The sequence below is a fragment of the Alexandromys fortis genome, unplaced genomic scaffold (genome assembly GCF_014885135.2).
Source record: "Alexandromys fortis isolate MF-2015 unplaced genomic scaffold, M_Fortis_MF-2015_v1.1 scaffold_17, whole genome shotgun sequence".
In the NCBI taxonomy this organism is placed as follows: domain Eukaryota; kingdom Metazoa; phylum Chordata; class Mammalia; order Rodentia; family Cricetidae; genus Alexandromys; species Alexandromys fortis.
In genome coordinates this window covers 17597308-17619329 of record NW_026067896.1, presented here as the reverse complement: position 1 = coordinate 17619329, position 22022 = coordinate 17597308, and the positions used below count along the sequence as shown (strand labels likewise).

Sequence of the window (22022 nt, the reverse complement as noted above, 5' to 3'; positions counted from 1 at the left end):
TGTAGACCAGGCTGGCCTCGAACTCACAGAGATCTGCCTGCCTCTGCCTTCTGAGTGCTAGGATTAAAGGCTTGTGCCACCACCGCCCAGCTCTTTATTTTGTTTTTAAAAGAGATTTTATTTTTGTGTTCACGTGTATGAGTTGTTTTACCTGCATGTAAGTATCCCAGCAGTGCCTGCAGGGTTCAGAAGAGGGCATTTCATCCCCTGGAACAGTTACAGATGATCGTGAGCTGTCATGTGGGTTCTCTTGTTTGAGCAGCAAAAGGACAGCAACATCTGTCCAGCTCCTCCAAAAACTAGACTTGCCACAGAGTACTTGCATGACCCAGCAGCCTTTCCATTTTGTTGTGAAAGAAATTTAACATTTTCTTTTTTGTACTTTCCTTTTCACATGATTACTTTGCAGCAAGGGGAAATACTTTGTCACTTTTCCATATCCATACATGAACGGACGCCTTCATTTGGGACACACGTTTTCCTTATCCAAGTGTGAGGTAAAGCTCCTGTGTTTATTACTAACCTGGGATAGGGAGGGTCTATATTAAATACCAGTTTGAAAAAAAAATTGCACGTATAAAATTCATTTCCTCTTAAGGGAATTCAAATACTTACTTTTAAAGAATTTTTATACCTTAAATTTTATGTTTTTGTTCCATGTCATGTGCGTATTTGTTCAGGGTTCTGGACATATGTATGTTCAAAATTTCTATGTTGGTTAAAACAACAAAAAAGACAGTGGAGTAGAATTTTGCAGTGACAAAATGTCTGTTCTAAAACTGGGAAGAGGGAAGTTAGTGCTGCCAAAAGTTAGCATTTTGCCTTGCAGTGGTTGCGCAAGCCTTTGATCCCAGCACTCGGGAGGCAGAGGCAAGTGGATCTCTGAGTTTGAGGCCAGTCTGGTCTATAGAACAAGTTCCACGACAGACTCCAAAGCTACAAAGAGAAACCCTGTCCTCCCCCACCCCCAAAGTTAGCATTTTGTGTACATCTGCCATTTATATTTATAATTTAAATTTGATTTTCTTCCTGCAGTTTGCAGTAGGATACCAGAGATTAAAAGGGAAAAATTGTCTGTTTCCCTTTGGGCTACACTGTACTGGCATGCCTATTAAGGTAAGACCGCTTAGAGGATTAGCTTCTACTCTTTCCTTTTTCTTAACTTTTAAAAAATTTATTTATGTATTTTTTAGGTATGATTGCTCTATCTGTATGTATATCTGCACACCAGAAGAGGGCACCAGATCCCATTATAGATGGTTGTGAGCCATCATGTGGTTGTTGGGAGTTGAATTCAGGACTTGTAGAAGACAGTGTTCTTAACCTCTGAGCCATCTTTCCAGCCCCTGGTTTCTACTCTTGAGCTTAGAGTAAAGAAAAATACCTGATTTATAATCTTGGAATTGGATTTTTCACTGATGCCATTTACATCAAAGTATTCTATTAAATGAGATAAATTTGTTATAGTGAAAATTAATTTAAAAATTCTTTAAAGGACTAGGGAGGTGGCTTAGGGTAAAGCACTTGCCAAGTGTCTTAGGATTCTATTGCTGTGAAGAGATACCATGACCATAATAGTTCTTATAAAGGAAAACATTTAACTGGGGCTGGCTTACAGTTCAGAGATTTAGTCCATTATCATCATGGCAGGAAGCATGGTGGCACGAGGCCAACATGGTGCTGGAGAGGTAGCTGAGAGTTCTACGTTTGAATCCACAGGCAGCAGAAAGAAACTGTGTGCCACACTGGTCAGACTGGAGTTTATAAGACCTCAGCCTGCCTCTGCAGTGACACACTGCCTATAGCAAGGCCATACCTACTCCAACACGATCACACCTCCTAATAGTGCTACTCCCTATGGGCATATGGGGGCCATTTTTATACGTACCATCACATTAAGTAAACTTGATGACTTGAGTTCAGAGCCCCAGAACGTAGCATGAGTTCTAATAGGTCTTAATAATAAAAGCCCGGAGTCAGGTAAAGGGAAAATGCTCATAGACCAGAGAGATGAAGGAGCCAAACCACAGCCACCTTACCTACTCAACTTCCCAGCCAGAAAGAGGCTGAGTTCCTGTTTCCTCCCACCTTCTCTCCTCCTCTCTCTGCCTAGCCATATCACTTCCTGTGTGTCTGTACAAACCTCCAGACCTCTATGGTTAACTAATGACTAGCTCCATCCTTTGCTCTTCAGGCAAGCTTTATTTGTACAAACAAGATATCGCCACATTTCTCCTGGTTGCAGTTTTACATTTTCTTCCGTGGGCTGTGCTTCACATGTAGTTTGCTTTAGACCTTTTAGTTGTCTGACATGATGTTCATTAATGCTTGACTTTAGGTACTTTGAGAAGAATACTTAGGATATTGATGAGGCATAAACTTCCTATTTTGTCACATCAAAAGCATACGATGGCAGCTTGTTCCATTTTAGCAACATTAAGTTAATATATGACAGAGTTCTCATTCTAAGGGGTCTTTAGTAATTAGAAAGTAGTCTGTGGGGACTATGTTGAGAACCTCTGAATGGCCTATTATTCAGTAGCCTAGTAGTTTTAGCATCTTTTGGTGATCCTGGCTTATTTTTTTTAAAGTATTTATTTATTTATTTATTTATTTATTTATTTATTTATTTATTTATTATGTATACAATATTCTGTCTGTATCCTGCAAGCCAGAAGAGGGCACCAGACCTCATTACAGATGGTTGTGAGCCACCATGTGGTTGCTGGGAATTGAACTCAGGACCTTTGGAAGAGCAGGCAGTGCTCTTAACCGCTGAGCCATCTCTCCAGCCCCGATCCTGGCTTATTTTAATTACCACATTTGTGGTTGCAAATGATGACTTTTTTTTTTTTTTTGGTTTTTCGAGACAGGGTTTCTCTGTGGTTTTGGAGCCTGTCCTGGAACTAGCTCTTGTAGACCAGGCTGGTCTCGAACTCACAGAGATCTGCCTGCCTCTGCCTCCCGAGTGCTGGGATTAAAGGCGTGTGCCACCACCGCCCGGCTAAATGATGACATTTTTATATGTGTATGTGGCATTGGAATTGAACTGAGGGTCTTACACTTGGTAGCCCAAGTGCTCTAACACTGGGTCACGTCTTCAAACCCAATACTGGTGACTCTCTCCCCTTTCAGTACTGGACTTTTAGGTAGGGCTTTGCTTTACCAGGTAGACAGTCTCTCTTAACCTGAATTATATCCGTATTTCTTTTCATTTAATTTTTATTTTGATATAGTCTTGTTAAATTGCCCAGGATGATCTTGAGCTTGTAATCCCCCTGCCTCAATCTCCAGAACATGTTTATGTGCCAGTAGTACCTTTCTAGTTGTATCTTACTTATCAGCTGAAACTCTTCTTTGATGTTTTCTCTGTTTTGGGGAGTGAACTTACGGGATAGCTTGGAAGAACTGTGGTGGAGAGCCCAGTTCTGTAACTTGCTAGCTTATAACCTTGGAAAAATCACTTCATGTCAGTGTCTGTTGTCTACCTCTCAGGAGTGCTGATTACTAACAGAGGGTAAGAATTTACCTTCCACTACAAAGATAATCTTCAAAATGAGAAACCATTAGTATTGTTATCCAAAATGACATCCTCTGTTTTATGTAACTTTTCATTTCCGCTGTTTAGTGTGTCAGGATGCTACATTAAGTACTATACATATTGAATAAAATACAAACTCTGTTATAGGATTTTGAGGCATGTGATTTACATCATCTGGGTTTTCTATAATATTTGTGTGTAGATGTTACATGCAATTTCAGAAAGTTGATTTTTGTTGACCTTGGAAACAGTTTATTTCCTTGAGTTCTGAACTTGGCTCTTTGTGTTCTTGTGCTGTAGGCGTGTGCTGACAAGCTGAAAAGAGAAATAGAGCTGTATGGCTGCCCTCCTGATTTTCCAGAGGAAGAGGAGGAAGAGGAAGAAAGCAACGTTAAACCTGCAGATATAACAGTGAAGGATAAAGCCAAAGGGAAAAAGGTCTGGTGGTTGTTGACGTTTCAGTTCTCTGGTGTAGTTGTACATACCCAGCACTGGCAGGTGCCTGGCACATGAAACGTACTTGGTAATTTTTAAGAAACACCCATTTACATAAAAATAGAATAAATCAAAATATTGTCTGGCTTTATTGTTGCTTTTTCACTTTAATTTGATATATTTTAGATTTAAAGGAGTTTCAAGATAGTGCAGCATTCCAGCATAACCTTTGTCCACCTCCCCTAACGTTACTCTTCTTTTTTTTTGGTTTTTCGAGACAGGGTTTCTCTGTGGTTTTGGAGCCTGTCCTGGAACTAGCTCTTGTAGACCAGGCTGGTCTCGAACTCACAGAGATCCGCCTGCCTCTGCCTCCCGAGTGCTGGGATTAAAGGCGTGCGCCACCACCGCCCGGCAACGTTACTCTTTACTCTCTAACTGTGATACAATCATCATCCTATCTAAACAGCTAACGTTAGTTCAGTGCTGTGTGCTAAACTGTAGCGTTCATCATCTGAAGTGTTTTAAAAAGAGGATTTCATTTTTTAAAAGATTTAATTTTTAATTTTGTGTGTGTGTGTCTTTGTGTGTATTTGTTATGTGCAGATACTTAGAGAGTCTAGAAGGTGTCGGGTTCCCTGGAACTGGAGTTACAGGCAGTTGAGAGCAGCTTGATGTGGTTGCTGGGAACCGAATCTGTGTCTTCTGTAACAGCAGTATGCACTCCTGATTGCTGAGCTATCTCTCTAGCCTCCTGTATTTGCATTAGAAATTGTGTGTGTGTTGAGGGGAGAGGCAGGGGCAAGCTTCCCAGTAGGCACATGCTTATGGAGGTCAGAGGACAGCTCTGAGTAGGTTCTTTCCTGCCATCCTGTAGGATCTAGGGATAGAGTCAGGCCGTCAGGTCTGTGCACAGGCACCCATGCAGACTAAGTCCTCTTGCTGACCTTGTATTTGAAGTTGTACCCATCCTTCTCCTAATGTCTTTTCTCTGCATTAACAGGGGGTGGGGGTGCAGGGGCTGGAGAGATGGCTCAGCAGTTAAGAGCACTTGTTGCTGTTGCAGAGGATCCAGGTATGAGTCCCAGTACCCACACATGTCCACAAGAGTCCACAACTCAGAGTTCGTCTAATGCCTTCTGACTTCTGTGGACACCAAGTCTACATATAGTACCTATACATACATGCAGGCAAAATATACATAAAATAAAAGTGAATAATTTAACAGAATAAGACCCAATCTAGAATCCACACTACATTATTAACTTCTATGATTTTTGACATGGAGTAATGTTCAGATAAAGAATTTATTGACTGTTGCTGTGCAGTGGTGGTGCACGTCTTTAATCCTGCACTCTAGAGGCAGAGGCAGGTGGGTCTCTGTGAGTTCAAGGCCAGCCTGGTCTACAAGAACTAGTTCCAGGACAGGCTCCAAAGCTACAGAGAAGCCCTGTCTCGAAAAACCAAATAAAAAAATTTTATTGACTGTCAAAAAAGTCATGTCTGTTTTTGTGTTGCAGTGATAACAACACAGATTGGGTAATTTATACTGACCAGAAATTTGTTGGCCCACTGAGGCTGGGAAGGCTTACGTTGAGAGTTCAGTACCTGATGAGGCATTTCTTGCTGTGTTGTCTGTGAAGGAAGGGAAAAGAAATAGTAGCAGAGCAGGAAAGAGAGACAGGGAGGGAGAGAGAAGTAACATGTTCAGGAGGACAGGTCGGATTTGTCTTTTGTGGTGCAGCAATGCTACACTCTTGAGGGCAGAATCTCTTTAAGAGTCTACCTTTTAATGCTGTTACATGGGGAATTAAGTTTCTTATAGGTAAAGTGGGGACCACAATTTCAACCATTAAATAAACTCCTTTAATTTGGGGTCACCTGATGGTTTTTCATATAGATAAAATGAAGTGATTTTTTATTTTGAGCTAAGAAGGGCATCTGTGCTATTAGAAGAAAGGAAATGAGAGTGTGGTGCTAAGACCGCCATGATGGTGGTTGAGTGGTTCCTTCATCCTGTTATCTCTGGTGTCCGTTTCCTGGTGGACATCCTGATATCTGTACTGCTGTGGTGTTCTGATCCATCAACAGTGTTGCGGGAAGCAGAGCAGCAGATCCCTTATGAGAGATCCTGTCTGCATAACGAGTTTCAGGCCAGCTAGAGCTACACTGTGAAACCCTCTTTCACAAAGAAACACAATCACCAAATAGGATTATGGAATTAAAGTTACTGTGGTCCTGGGATGCTGAATGGTTGTTGGCTGTGCTTTACTGGAGTCTGTGTTTGTTTTCAGAGCAAAGCCGCTGCCAAAGCAGGATCGTCTAAGTACCAGTGGGACATTATGAAATCCCTTGGACTTTCTGAGGAAGACATAGTCAAGTTTTCTGAAGCAGAACATTGGCTTGAGTATTTCCCACCGCTGGCTGTTGAAGATCTGAAGAAAATAGGGCTAAAGGTATGCCGTAGCCCTCAGTGTTAGAGACAAGTGAATGGCACTTATGTTTGTATCATTCAAAAAGATATGGGACAACTTTTAAATTTACAACAGTATATTCTGGCTGAATGTCACCAAAAATCCAGATGTTATTAGTCTGGCAGCGAGGAAGAAAACCTTCAACATTTATCTCATCAGAATATATTTATTAACAATTGGTAGAAAGGGGTTTTATTTAAAGAATACAAAGACACCAAAATTAAACTCAAGTATGTTGACTATATTACTTAAGTATTTCTTTTAAATTTATTGTAAATCTTATATGTTAACTAACGGTGTGTGTATTTTTTTGTTTCTTTGTTTTGTTTTTTGAAACAGCTTCTCTATGTAGTTCTGGCTGTCTTGGAACTCCCTCTGTAGATCAGGATGGCCTCACACTCACAGAACTCTTGCCTTTGCCTTCTGAGTACTGGGATTAAAGGCATGTGCTCTTACTGCTCAGCAAGTGTGTGTATTTTAAAACCTATGAATTAAACAAATTATTGCAATGATTTATATGAATTTAAGATGTGGAACTGGCTGGGCAGTAGTGGCGCACGCCTTTAATCCCAGCACTCGGGAGGCAGAGGCAGGTGGATCTCTGTGAGTTCGAGGCCAGCCTGGTCTGGTCTACAAGAGCTAGTTCCAGGACAGGCTCCAAAGCTACAGAGAAACCCTGTCTCGAAAGAAAGAAAAAAAAAAAGATGTGGAACTGGAAATTTTGTCTTTAATGGTTGATCTAATGATAAGTTGGAATAAATAGTAGAAAGGTAAATAGTTGACTCATAGGAATCCCTAGTTATACAAATTATCTTTTTCCTTTTCTTTCTCTAGGTAGACTGGCGGCGTTCCTTCATCACCACGGATGTGAATCCTTACTATGATTCTTTTGTCAGGTGGCAGTTTTTAACATTAAGAGAAAGAAACAAAATTAAATTTGGGAAGCGGTGAGTTTGTTTTATTTCAGTGTAATAACTAAAAATCATAATTCTTGCATTGCATTGCAATTCAGTATCTCTATCTCATCTTGTTCTCTCTTATCTGTCCATCCACCCACTCATCTCTCTGTCTTTTCCTTTTTCATCACTCTCTTGTTCTGTTGTATCTCTTGCTTTCCTTTAATCTTGCCTGCCTGTGTCTTTCTCCTTCCTTCCTTCCTTCCTTCCTTCCTTCCTTCCTTCCTTCCTTCCTTCCTTCCTTCCTTCCTTCCTTCCTTCCTTCCTTCCTTCCTTCCTTGTTTTTCGTGACAGGATTTCTCTGAGTCTTTTATTTTTCTGTTTCATTTGTGTTGGACTCGGGGCTCGCACCCCATGACGTGTTTGGTCACTGAGCTCCCACTTTCTTGCTGCTCAGTGTCTTGACTTCTGAGCTGTTTTGTGTTTTTGACAGCTAAAACCAGAGAAAAGGGAATGATTCTTTTCAGTATTCCTAACAAACCACTGGCAAGATTATTTTGTGTTTTAGCTTATACTTCTATAAGTTGCCAAGATTTTTTTTCTTTATTATGTAGATCAAATAAAAACAATTTATTTGAATTTATATCTTTTTTTGTTCTTGTTGTTTTGAGACAGGGTTTCTTGTGTAGCCCTGGCTGTCCTGGAACTCACTCTGTAGACCAGGCTGGCCTCACACTCACAGAACTCTGCCTACCTCCACCTCCCGAGTGCTGGGGTTAAAGGCGTACACCACCACTGCCCGGCTATCTGAATTTATTTTATGGTCTTATGTTTCGTTACTACAAGGCTAAGGCTAATCCACAGTTTTCTTTAGTGCTCCCTTTCATGAAGGAGATGTCAATAGCTCTATTTCAGAACTGCTCATCAAAGCATGCATAATTTAGACACTGGCTGGCTGAGGGTGTCTCCCATAATTCACACTTGTAGGGTATTAGTGACACTGGCTGACACTTCATGATGTAACCTGAAAATATAACAGTGTTTTCTGCTTATTGCTTTTTTTTTTTTTTTTTTTTTTAGGTACACCATTTATTCTCCAAAAGATGGACAGCCTTGCATGGATCATGACAGACAAACTGGAGAGGTGATTATCTGGACCACCGAGTGGCCACTGTAATACCCTTTACTGTGGCCACACCATTGGCACTCTCTTTACTGGAAGGATGAATTATTCCTATGTGCAAGAATCCATGTCATAAATCTGAAGTGGATTCCTGCATAGGTCAGCAGGGTGAATGCATATTTTTCCCCTTGTTTCTTTGTTCAGGGCGTTGGACCTCAGGAATACACCCTAGTCAAACTGAAGGTGCTTGAACCATACCCATCAAAATTAAGGCAGGTTTGCTAAAAATTACTGTTTCATGGTCTTTTTTTCTTTTTCTCTTCCTTTTTTCCCCTTCTTTTCTTGGAAACAGGGTTTTGTTTTGCAGCCTAGTGCTCTCTCCTCAGCCTTCTGGGTACTGAGGTCGAAGTTGCCATGAAGTCTGGCTTGATTGATCATTTCTGAACAATCGGATGATTATGAGGGAAGCCACAATTTTAATATAAATATGTGCCTTTTCTTTTTAGTGGTCTGAAAGGGAAAACTATCTTCTTGGTAGCTGCTACCCTTAGACCTGAGACTATGTTTGGACAGACCAACTGTTGGGTTCGGCCTGATATGAAGTACATTGGGTTTGAGACAGCGAATGGTGATATATTCATCTGCACGCAGAGAGCTGCCAGGAATATGTCGTTCCAAGGTTTCACCAAGCACAATGGAGTGGTGCCGGTTGTGAAGGAGTTAATGGGGGAGGTAAGTTGGGGAGCAACTCTCAATTTTTATTGGAGGGAAGTGGAGCTTGAAAAAAATATCCAAAAACTGTAATTAGAGCACACAAGAGGTAATATGTGCAGGACATTTGTAGTTTTTTTTTTTATCTTTTTTAATAAAGATTTATTTATTTATTTATTTATTTTTGAACAATTGGTGATTTTTATCATTTATTTATTATGCATACAATGTTCTGCTTGCATGTATGTCTGCAGGCCAGAAGAGGGCAGCAGATCTCATTACAGATGATTGTGAGCCACCATGTGGTTGCTGGGAATTGAACTCAGGACCTCTGGAAGAACAGCCAATTCTCTTAACCTCTGAGCCATCTCTCCAGCCCCATATTTTGTAAGGCACAGAACTGTCAGGGTTCTTCAGAAGGCTTTGCCAAGCTGAATCCACACTCTTCCAAAGGGGCCTCTGACTTGATTTCACCCATAATAATTGCTATTTTTTTTAAAGATATATTTATTATGTAGTGTTCTGCATGCATGTATGCCTGCAGACCAGAAGAGGGCACCAGATCTCTTTGTAGATGGTTGTGAGCCACTGTGTTGCCCACCTGTTTCCTATTTGAAGCACTCATGCTAAGCAGGTGCTTCATCACTGAGCTGTGCTGCAGGTGCCCAGTCACTGAGCCATGCCCCAGCTGCTGTACTTTGAGACATGCTTCCACTAAATTTCCCAGGCTGACTTTGAACTTACTATAAAGCCTCTGATCTCCTTGAAATTGTGATTCTTGTGCCTCAGTCTCCTGACAGATGGGATTTTAGGCTGGACCACCAGCCACGGGGTTGTTGCTGTTTTTAAATTAGCATATCTTAACTATATATAATTATAGGTTTCATTATGCCATTTTATACATGTACATAATGTATTTCAATCATATTGACTCCCCTCTTTACGCTCTCTTCCCCCTCCCATTCTCAACAAGGCCCTTCCAGTCCCAACTAGCTCCCTTCTACTTCAGTTTTGTGTGTGTGTGTGTGATCAAGTAAGTTTCATAGGGCTGTTTACAAGACCATAGGCATCTGAAGAACTGTTTCCTGTTTTTGTATGTTTTATTTATTTATTTATTTATTTATTTATTTATTTATTTATTTATTTATTTATTTTTGAGATAGGGTCTCTTTCCCTGGCATCCTAGAACTCACTATGTAGATCTGCTTCCCAAGTTCTGGGATTAAAGGTGTGCGCCACCAGCTCCCAGCTTCTGTTTCCTGTTCTTAATGCCCTTCTCACCGTGGTATTTAGAATAGGCCTTTGATTTCAGCCTTTAAAACTGCTGTGGTGTATAAGCTGTCACCCATATGACTGCAGATTCTACAAAGGTAGCTCATGTGTGCATTTACACACACACACAAACACACACACCCACACAAAGGAATAAAACGGAATGGTGCAGAACAAGTGTACAGCTGCAGGCCCTTTGTTGTCTCATTCAAGTACAGGTTAGAGCTGGGTAGCATGCAGGAAGCGGAAGCAGGAGGATCACTGTGAGCTCTATGCTAGCCTGGGCTATAGAGTGAAATATGAGACATTTAAAAAAACAAACAGACAAAAGAACAAAAGGAGAGAGGGACCGAGAGAGACACACTAGAGAATAGGCACAATCTTTCTGCATTCTCCAATTTTTTTGAGGCAGTAGGAATATCTTTTTCACTTCAACTTGAATTTATTTATAACTGTTATTTTAGACAGATATGTAGGTTTCTATTTTCTTGATGTGACTTTTATTACCTAGCTTTTTGGTCATGGAAAGCTTTAGTGCAGTGGTTCTGTTTTTTTTTTTTTTTTCCTTTTTTCTTTTATTTTTTGAGACACGGTTTCTCTGTGTAGCCCTGACTGTTCTGGAACTCAGTCTTGTAGACCAGGCTAGTCTTGAACTCAAAGATCCATCTGCCTCTGCCTTCTGCATGCTGATATTAAAGGCGTGTGCTACCATTGCCCAGCTACTTTTTCTGTATATTTTATTTTTACTTAGTGGAGAAGTTGTGCACATGTATGGGAACAACGTGATGTTTAAAGTGTGTATATCCATGGTAGAATGACTGTGTAAAGTCATTAACAAACAGTACTTCAGACTTCTCAATTTTGATGTGAGAACATTTAAAGTGATTGTGATTTTCAACTGTCTAACATCTTGACATTAACCACAGCAACTATTTTGTGCAGGTGTAGATCTCCAGAGTTTATTCCTGTATGGTTTTCAGTAGGAGCCTCTGGACCTTAAAATTTGAATATTTATTTAACTTTTTGTCACTGCAGTTATCTTTATTCCCTTTTTCGCTCCTCTTTTATGCAGGAGATCCTTGGGGCTGCACTTTCTGCACCGCTGACATGCTATAAGGTGGTCTACGTTCTCCCTATGCTTACCATTAAGGAGGATAAAGGTACAGATTTTGCTGGTAGACGGCTTTGCTAACCACATTCTGGTGTATTAGTTAATTCCGTTCTTTCTTCTTAAGGCACTGGTGTGGTCACGAGCGTTCCTTCTGATTCGCCGGATGATCTTGCAGCACTCAGAGACCTGAAGAAAAAGCAAGCAAGTATCTGCTTCATGTCCTTGTTTTATTCTTTTTTTTTTTTTTTTTTTTTCTCCCCAAGACAGGGTTTCTCTGTGTAGCCCTGGCTGTCCTGTAACTTACTTTATAGACCAGTCTGGCCTTGTACTCACAGAGATCCTTCTGCCTCTGCTGGGATTTAAAGGCATGCGCCACCACCACCCAGCCATGTCCTTGTTTTAAATTTAGCATATTAGTGGGCACTGCTGAACAGCTGTGACACAGGCTGAGGGCATACATGTTTGTCTCTGAACTGTCATCTCTAACCTGCTTTTCACTGTTTGTGTGTTTCTGTGGTTGGAACTTGGAATAAAATTCTGTAACGTATTTGAGAAGGTGGTGTGTGTGTTTTTAAGTGTGTGCAGCGCCACCATTACAGAGAGGACATTTGGTGACCTGCTTTACACCCTCCACCTCACTCTTGTGACCGTCTCTCATGGGACTGGGAGCTAGGTTGGTGGCCTTAAGTCCCAGAGGAGTCTCCTGTCTCCACTTTGTGCAGTGTTGGGCTTTCTAGTATGCCTGGCTTCTCTTGGGTGCTGGGGATTTGAACTCTGCTCCTCATGCTTGTGTAGCAAGTCCTCTCACCCACCGACTCCCTCGCTCAGCCCCATATTTTCATTACAGGCAAGAATATTACCCTTGACTGGGGTGATGTCTCGATGTCTGTGTGCCTTGTTGCATTTGATGCATTTCCTACAAACATGTTCAACCTGTGGACTGTGGATTACGCGTGTCACAGGATAGCTATGGATTAGGCTCAGTGAAAAATCATAAACTTATTTCAAACACGAGGTTTTGTTTGTAAGCTGGTTGCATAGTTCTTCACTGGGAAATGTACAGGTGACAAGTTTTATCACAGTGTCAAAATATTAGACATGCCTGAAGGCTATTCACATTAAAGTAAACTATTGAGTTTACTTTAATAGGTCCCGGGTCCCTTATTGAGATAATGTTAAAAATGTTCTGTATGGAAAGAACAAATAATGGAATAAAAGCTTGAAGCCAGGGAAGAGGGAGGCTGAGGCAGGAAGACCTCAAGTGTAAGGCCAGCATAGGCTGCTGCAGTAAAGCCTTGCCTCAGGAAAAAAAAATGAGTTTGCTTTCTTACTGATTGTATCAGTAACAAAATTGAGCACTAATGTTAGCTTACGAATTTTCCATAGGCATTACGAGCAAAGTATGGAATCAGAGATGAAATGGTCCTGCCGTTTGAGCCGGTGAGTATGTGTGTATTCCCAGACATCACACGCCTTTATCAAAGGGGAAAAGGTGCTTACATGTTCTTCTGGTAACAAAAATAGATCATTAGTAGAGTTTGAAAATGAGAGGGAATTTTCTTACTTTAATTTGATAACTTACTGTTGTAAATAACAGGAAAAGGAAAACAATATGCATTTTCTTTCCACCTGGCACCTGCTTGGGAAAACCTATATATTATTCTCACCAGTTTTTTAAAAAAAATTATTTATTTATTTATTTACTTATTATGTATATAGTGTTCTGTCTGCATGTATGCCTGCCTGCCAGAAGAGGGTACCAGATTTCATAGATGGTTGTGAGTCACTATGTGGTTGCTGGGACTTCAACTCAGGACCTCTGGAAAAGCAGTCAGTGCTCTTAACCTCTGAGCCATCTCTCCAGCCCCCTATTCTCACCAGTTTTATACTAACTTATTAACAATGTACCTTACTTAACCTAGGAATATTTATTTTGTAACCTTGCAGAACTGTTTAATGTTTCTTGTTTTCATTTTTGTACATGCAGAAGAAAAGTCAGAATAATACCAGCAAAATAACTTTAATGAAGAGTGTAGGAGAGTGAGCTTGGACATGCTCAATGCCCTGGGTGTGATTCTCAGCACTGGGGGAAAAGACTCCAAAACTTTGATAGGTGCTTGAAGCCATCCATAAAAATAGTTGACATTGCTTTGCTTCTTGCAGCCTTAGTTGTTCAGTGTGGCAGGTGAGAGTAGGGGTGGCGTGTGTGTTCCTGTGGTGAGGGAGTGCACACATTGCCATCTTCAGGTCAGTGGTCCACACGGCTGATCTGTGTCTGCCTTTCAGCGTGAATACTCATCTGGTGTTGCTGTTCTCTGCAGGTGCCAATCCTTGAAATCCCAGGGATTGGAAGTCTTTCTGCTGTGACCCTTTGTGATGAGCTGAAAATTCAGAGCCAGAATGACCGCGAGAAACTTGCAGAAGCAAAGGAGAAATTGTATTTAAGAGGATTTTATGATGGCGTAAGTCATAACTTTTATTGTTTTTATTTGTGGCTATATGTTATGCTGTTTTTCTTAATTTTAACTTAAAAGGAAAAATTAAACATAGTTTTTATAAAACACCAATTTGGAAAAGATAAGTAAATTTTATTCTGAATTCCAGTTTTTATCATGTCATTTCTAGAAACATTTCCAGAATTACATTTGTGTGTGTTCTGGGAATCTCTAAGAAATGAATTTCTTGAGATTTTTAAAATTCGTTCCTGTTATTATACAATACAGCTCTAAAGGTTGGCTGTATCTAGAATGCCTGTTCCAGGACTGGGAGATGGCTCAGCAGTTAAGTGCAGTCACTGCTTTTATAGAGAACTTGGGTTACCCCCACATGGTGGCTCACAGTCATCTGTAACCACAGTGCAGGGGATCCAGTAGGCATGCGTGCAGTGCACGTAAAATAAATAAATACATCTTTAAACCTGGAAAAAAGAATGCCTTTTTTGCTTTTTATAATGGGTTCATGTTTTGCTTAAGCCTTTTATTCTGTCTATTAATTCATTTGTTGATACCTATCAAGTGCCAAGTGAAGACCACAAAGCTGTTCTGAGCTTCCTCTCTCAGTCCTGCCTGTGCTAGCGTACCTTACCGTTTTCAGGGAAGACTAAACTAGACAAGAGAAACCCAGTCAGGTTAGCCACGTAGGGCTGAAGTGAGTGTTTTTAAGGACACACATTGGGAGCGGGTTTTTTTACATTTTCCCTTTCTTAGATAAACAAAAATTAGTTTAATTTTTTTAAAAAGTGAATTGTATATTGTCTTAATCATTGTTCTTTTGCTGTGAAGAAATACTGTGACCAAGGCAACTCTTATAAGAAAAGGATTTAATTGAGGCTGGCTTACAGTTTCAGAGGTTTAGTCCATTATCATGGTTCAGGGAGACATGGTGTTGAAGAGGTAGCTGAGACCTACGTACTGATCTGATGGCTGACAGACACTGGGCTTGGCTCAGGCTTTTGAAAAATCAAAGCTCATCAGTGGCATACTTCTTCCAACTAATTCTTCTCAAGTACTGCTATGCCCTGATGACTAAGCATTCAAATATACAAGCCTATGGTGGCTATTCTTTGTCAAACCATGACAGTATTTTGAATGGTAGTAAGAGCCAATACTTTAATATATGAACTTGAAAGAAAAGATAGTTTTATTAATTAATTCATTAGTCCACTTAATTAATTAATTAATTAATTAATTTATTATGTGTATATTGTTATGCCTATATGTGCACTACATATATATGTGGTGCTCGTGGAGGTCAGATCTCCAGAAACTGAGTTACAGATGCCCGTGAGCTACCATATGGGTTCTAGAAACTGAACCCAGGTCCTCTGTAAGACCAACAAGTGCTTTTAACTGCTGAGTCACCTGCTCAGATTCAATATTAACTGAGTTCACAAAATAATGCTGCAAAGTGGGCAGTCTCGTCGTCACTTCCAGATAAGGAAAGGCACAAAGAGGCTTCTGTTTTCTCAAGCTTGTGGCAGCGTTGGGATTCAGAGTTGGCAGCTTTGCTCCATGATCTCTGATCCTGCACAGTGACCATGGCTCTAACTTAATTACATAGAATGAAACATCAATATGTTAATAACCTGAAGAGCACAAGCAGTGCGTGTTTTTCCACCTAAAATGGGAACTGTTTGTTAGTGGCACAGAGTCAGACATGTAAAACATCTGAGTGTTTTACCCCAGTCAGCTTTATGAGGCTTATGACCTCGTCCGGGGGAACAAAGTGTGAGTTAATTCTTTGCAGCCCGGTAAGGGGCAGGGTCGGAAGGAGACACCTGAGTGGGTTATACTCCCTACCAAATGCTGTGACCCTTTAATAAAGCTTCTCATGTTTTGGTGACCTGGAACTATAAAATTATTTTGTCGCTGCTTCATAACTATAATTTTGCTGCTGTTATTAATCATAATGTAAATATCTGATAGGCAGCATATCTGCTATGTGACCCCTGTAGGTTAAGAACCCGGGATAAACTCTTTGTCTCCGTGTGGGAGCTTGAGCATGGAGGGGGGTGTCTTCCTAGCCAAGCTGCCACTAGCTACAGCTCCGGAAGGACAACAGTACTAGGCCCGGTTACACTTAGAGCCAGTATGTTATGGATATCAGTTGTGTTAACTGTATCAAAGTAAAGTTATGGTTATAAATGTGATAACTGTTATTCTAAAGGTATTTTTAAAAGTTTGGTCTGTAAAGTATTTTTAACTAGGGAAACCTGAAGTAAAATTTAATTGTCTTGTATGTTCCCCTTTCCTCCTTGTAGGTGATGTTGGTGGATGGATTTAAAGGACAGAAGATCCAGAATGTAAAGAAGACTATTCAGAAAAACATGATTGACGCTGTAGGTGGAAGCCTGTCCTCTGGGGACTGTTTGGGAAGAACGGTTCACTGATCAGTAGACCTAAGAGTGTTATTAGCCGTGAGTTTTGTAGGAGGACCTAGCACTATATAAAAAGATCGCATAGCTTTATGGCAGGAAATAGGCCTATTTGCAGTTCATCTGATTTGCATCTCCTGTTATAGGGACGAGGTTGCGCCCTAAGGCTGGCCTGTGCCATGTGTGGTACTGTGTACTGTCATCTCAGCATTTAGGAGGTAGGGGCAGGGAGCTCTCAACTCCATGACTAGCCTGGGCTATGCAGACAGTGTTTCGACTCACCTTCTCCCCCACAACAAGAAGAAAGCACACCCAGACACAACCAAAGCTGATGTGCAGAGCACAGCCAGACAGCTCTGGTGATGTCTCGACAGCGGCCACTTTAGAGTTGTGTACAGTGGTTGCATCCTTTTTCTGTGCTCCTTTGCTTTTTACCTCTGTATTTTGTTTTTCATCTCCAGATTCCTCCTTTGATAGACCTTTGCTTAGCTACTTATCTCTTAAAGTTTTGATTTTAACAGTCATCCTGACCCGTGATATGTAGACCGTGGTCTTTATGTTTACGGAATTCAAAATGCAAAGGTTAGTGTATTGATTCCTATCTGTAACCAGGAGGCAAAGACTTGAGAAACAGTGCTGGCTCCAGAACGAAACAGGCTGGGAGAAGACTTGAGTTCTAGCTCCGGAACACATACTTGCGTGATGGTGCATGCTGATATCCACTACTGGGGAGGGGGAAGCAGGCAGATCCCTGGGATTCACTTTACTGCCTGCTTAATGAATTCCAGGCCAGTGAGAGACCCTGTCTCAAAAGGAATAAAAAAAGATGGCCCCTAAAGAATGTTTTCTGGCTTCTACACGCACACAAACATACACGCACATGCACACACGCACAGTAACAGAAAGCAGCCATCTGCTCTGTCTTTTCACATTCTCTTTCATTTCTCTTTGGAGAGGACAGCCTTCGACTGTGTGCTTATTTCAATACTGATCTCCTCTGTCACACCTCTGTTTCTGCCTCTGTCTCCTGTTTCTCTGTCTCGCTCATGTTTTTTTTTTTTTTTTTTTCTTCTGAGACATGGTCTCACTTTGTAGTCTAGACTGGCCTCGAACTTGTGGCAGTCCTCCTGCCTCAGCCTCCCAAATGCTGTGATTACAGATATGAGCCACTATGCCCAGCTTCCATAGATCTCTAGGTGTTTCTAAATTAATTTTTGTTGCTTTGTTTTGTTGAGAGAGGGTCTCCCAGTGTAGCCCAGACTACCACCGAAGCCACCGTCTTCTCGCTTCCACCTCCTGTAGCTGGGATTATAACTGCTGGACTGTAGTTTTTGTTTTGATGTTTCCTTAGGTTTATCTATCAACCACTAACTTCCTATTATGGGATACCCAAGAATTAAATTCTTTAATACCTCTTCTTCATCTTTCGTATTCATAATGTATTTATAATGTATACTAGATTAGTCATTGTTTATACTTTTGAGACATGGCTAATCTGACTGTGGTATATAGTGAAGATTTTATTCTGCAGTTTTTATTTTTCCCTGGAATTAATAGTTGCCCATGTACCTAACAACCTATTCCCAAACTTGCAGCTATGCATTTCTCCCAGCTTGTCCCTTGTTTCATCTTAGAGTGCTCTCCCAGTGCCTTTGGCCGTGTGGTCTGGATGGGTTACTGTCACTGGTGGAGCTGATGCCTCTTGACGATTACAGATTACTTCTGCCACTCTCAAAGCTGGTCTCCTTGCTGTAATTCCATGGCTCGTCTCCTGTTTTTCCTGCTCATTTTGATAGGTTGTGTCTCTAGTAGCTTTCTGGGGAGCATAAATCTAGATGGTGTATGTCTTTCCATATTTACCTTTGACTTTCTGGGTAGCAGTTCTGGACTGAGCAGTCTGGAGGTTGAGTGGGAGATTGGTAGAGATGGTACCAGCAGCTAGTGTGCTGACTTTCAAGTAATCTGCTGATTTTGCTATGATTTGCCCCAGAGGACAAGCCTTTGACATACTGTGTGGGCGCAGTTGCTTTTTGCATGGTGAGTGTTCTAGTTTGCTTTCTGTGGCTGTGCTTGGGGAGGAAAAGGTTTATTTCAACTTGCACTTCCAAGTAATATTCCATCACTGAGGGAAGTCAGGGCAGGAACAGAGGTAGGAACTGTGGAAGAAGGCTGCTCACTGGCTCATGCTCAGCTACCTTTCTTGCACAACTAGACTCACCTGCGTAGGGATGATGCTACCCACATCAGTCATCAACTAAAAACAAATGCCCACAGACCACCTACAGGCCAGCCTGATCTAGGAAATTCCCCTTGTGAGACTCCCTCTTCTGGGTGACTATAGCTTGTCTAGCTGGCAATAAAAACTAATCAGCGCATGGATTAGGGTATCTGGGCTCCTAACCACGGTTTAAAACGTCAGTCTGTCCTCTCTCCAGCGTCATTGTTTCCTACTTGAAGAATCAGGCTGCCCCACTCATTCCCGAGCGTTTGGAGGCTCAGCAGTGCAAATGGGGTTTCTCCTCAGCTTTTTCTTCTGATGGTTAAGATTCAGCTAACTTTTCTTTTCTTTGTTTGATCCTTTTACTTGGGCTTGAACCCAGGACATTGCACATACTTGTAACCCCTCTGCTGAGCTTTATCTCTGTTGGAACAGTTATTATAGGCTCAGCCTTTACCTTTCCCATTTTGCTCATCTTTGTAGAGTCAGACCATCCCTCCATCTTCTTCATTGCTAGTTGGAATTGAAATTTTTTGATGGAGTTAAATATCTATTTCTAATCCACTGTGTATAAACCAAAAGCATAGCTTTTTAATGTAGAGTGAAGAATTGCATTATAAGTACAGCACATGACTCATTTTGTGAATGATAATATTGGATTTTAGTTTTAAAAGTTATCCTAGCTTGCTGGATGGGAGTGGTGCACACTTTAATCTCAGCACTTTGGAGGCAGAAGCAGGTGGATTTCTGTGAGTTTGAGGCCAGCCTGGTCTACAGAGCAAGTTCCAGGACAGCCAAGGCTACACAAACCATCTCAACTAAAGGAAAAAAATTCTAGCTTTAAGTGTTTGGCCCTAAAATGTATGAAGAGATCATACAAGTTAAAAAATATATCAAGTTAAAAAATAAAATCTTTTTTTAAAAAAAAAACTTATTTATTTATTATATACATAGTGTTCAGCCTCCATGTATCCTTGCAGGCCAGAAGAGGGCACCAGATCTCATTACAGATGGTTGTGAGCCACCATGTGGTTGCTGGGATTTGAACTCAGGACCTCTGGAAGAACAGTCAGTGCTCTTAACCTCTGAGCCATCTCTCCAGCCCCATAAAATCATTTGAGTCCACATGATGATGCATACCTATCTCAGTACTTGGGGGTAGAGGCAGGAGAATCAGAAGTTCAAGGTCATCCTCTGCTACATACCATGTTTGAGGCTAGCCTGGGCTAAATGAAACCTTGCCTCAACCAAAAATAAATAAATTGTGGTCAGTTTTCTGTTTGGAGCTGCATTTTTTTTTTATTCTAAATCTTATAATAAGGTTTTTTCATGTTTATATTATTTTAAAAACAGTGGTATCATGTATTTAGTTTTTAAATTTTTCTGTTTTTTAATAACAAAGATAGAAGGTTATCATAAGCAGCCACCTATTCAGCCATAAGATTAGAAAGCGCTAAAATGATGAGTAGCCTGTGCAGTGGTCCATTTGATGACGTGTTCCAGAAGCAGATACTACACAGAGAAGCAGACTCTAAGCCTGGGGAGGGGAGGCTTGATGGGACGTGACATCTGCCATGTCTTTATTCACCTTCGTTTAGGGAGATGCATTTATCTACATGGAACCGGAAAAGCAAGTGATGTCGAGGTCTGCGGACGAATGTGTCGTGGCCCTGTGTGACCAGTGGTTAGTCCCTCTTACCACAAGATGATTCTGTCAGCCCCTGTGGTCATTTCTGACAGTGAGACAAGTTCCATTTGTTCTCCCCCAGGTACCTGGATTATGGAGAGGAGAGCTGGAAGAAGGAGACATTTCAGTGTTTGAAGAACATGGAAACGTAAGATGGGGAAAACCTTAAGGGCGTGGGGATGAGACCCGTGGAGGATGATGAAAGCAAGGACACCCTTCGGCCTTTGTTCTTAGGTTCTGCGAGGAGAGCAGGAAGAATTTTGAAGCTTCCTTAGACTGGCTACAAGAACATGCTTGCTCAAGAACGTATGGTTTAGGTCAGCAGAGTTTCTGTACTTCTGTTTGGATGATTTTGTTAGATGGAAAATGCACATTTCAGCTGGGTGGTGGTGGCACATGCTATTAATCCCAGCACTGGGGTGGGGGTGGGGGCAGAGACAGGTGGATCTCTGTGAGGTCAAGGCCAGCCTGGTCTACAGAGTGAGTTTTTAGATCAGGCTTCAAAGCTACAGAGAAGCCCTGTCTTAAAAAAAAAAGAAAAAGAAAAGAAAATGCACTTTTTCTCTTTCTTCCCCCTTTCTTCTGATGTTTGCTAATTTGGAAGTGATAGGTTTTGGTTAGAGGATGAGAAAGACTAGGATGTGGTTCCCTGTAGTCTACCTAATGCTAGGTATGTCCTCTTCAACCCACATGGCTTTAGAGTATGATCTGTCTCTTATTTATGTACTTACCTTGTGTGTGTGTCTGTGTGTGAGAATGGTGTATGTATAAGGAGTAGGCACATTTATGAGCAGAGTGTGTGTGCCTGTGCATGTGTGGAGGCCAGTGGAATGTGTCTGGTGTCCCCTTCTGTCACTTTGGAGCTGGGTTAGCAGCCAGCAAGCCCCAGGATTTTCCCATCTCCCCAGTAGTGTCAGGGCTATGGTAGTCAGGATCTTACATGGTACTGGGAACCAAATTCTGCTTTTTCTGTGTGGACAGGAAGTGTTCTTACTTACTGAACCCTCTCTCTAGTCCCATGGCCTTTCTACTAAAGGACTCCAGAGGTTCACCATTTTTGGTTTTGTGTAGTATTTTATCTTTAGAAATTATTAAAGTAGAATTTTTAGGGTTGGGATATAGCTCAATGATGAGTGCTTGATTCCTATGTGCAATTCCTAGCACCACAAACAAAATAGAAGCAACCCACACTCAACAACAGAACTTGCTAGACTGTAGCCTTGAAGATGTGGCTTCTTCCATTGGGCATCTCTTAGCTTCATTCAACATTAATTTTTTCCCTGTTTGTCTTGCAGGCACTCGTCTGCCTTGGGATGAGCAATGGTTGATTGAATCACTGTCCGATTCCACTATTTACATGGCGTATTACACAGTCGCACACCTGCTGCAGGGGAATGACCTGCAGGGGCAGGCAGAATCTCCACTGGGCATCAGGTTGGTACATAGTTCAGGAGAACTAGGCACATGTTGTGACATTTTGGTTTACATATTTAGAAATTCATTCTTCCATATTTATTTTTCTCAAGAATTTGGCTAGCAGGAGGCATTTACTTTTAATCCCAGGACTCAGGAGGCAGAGGTAGGCCACTCTGTGAGTTGAAGGCCAGCTTGATATACATGGTGGACAGCCAGGGCTACATAGTGCGATCCTGACTTTTTTTTTTTTTTTTTTTTTTTTTTTTTT

The 22022-nt window shown here is 41.3% G+C and overlaps 1 protein-coding gene across 1 annotated transcript in view; it reads left to right on the top strand.

Annotated features, from left to right (window-relative positions):
- The window catches only part of Lars1 (leucyl-tRNA synthetase 1), a 52327-nt gene that overhangs the window by 5657 nt on the left and 24648 nt on the right, over positions 1-22022 (top strand). Inside the window, exons 3-19 of the mRNA XM_050161975.1 lie at positions 410-497; positions 1036-1116; positions 3842-3979; positions 6268-6429; positions 7282-7394; positions 8424-8487; positions 8671-8738; positions 8973-9198; positions 11522-11609; positions 11685-11761; positions 12947-13000; positions 13882-14022; positions 16320-16397; positions 20250-20335; positions 20421-20486; positions 20573-20655; positions 21634-21772. Of these exons, the coding sequence (XP_050017932.1) occupies positions 410-497; positions 1036-1116; positions 3842-3979; positions 6268-6429; positions 7282-7394; positions 8424-8487; positions 8671-8738; positions 8973-9198; positions 11522-11609; positions 11685-11761; positions 12947-13000; positions 13882-14022; positions 16320-16397; positions 20250-20335; positions 20421-20486; positions 20573-20655; positions 21634-21772 (1752 nt within the window). The remainder of the gene's footprint in view (positions 1-409; positions 498-1035; positions 1117-3841; positions 3980-6267; positions 6430-7281; positions 7395-8423; positions 8488-8670; positions 8739-8972; positions 9199-11521; positions 11610-11684; positions 11762-12946; positions 13001-13881; positions 14023-16319; positions 16398-20249; positions 20336-20420; positions 20487-20572; positions 20656-21633; positions 21773-22022) is intronic.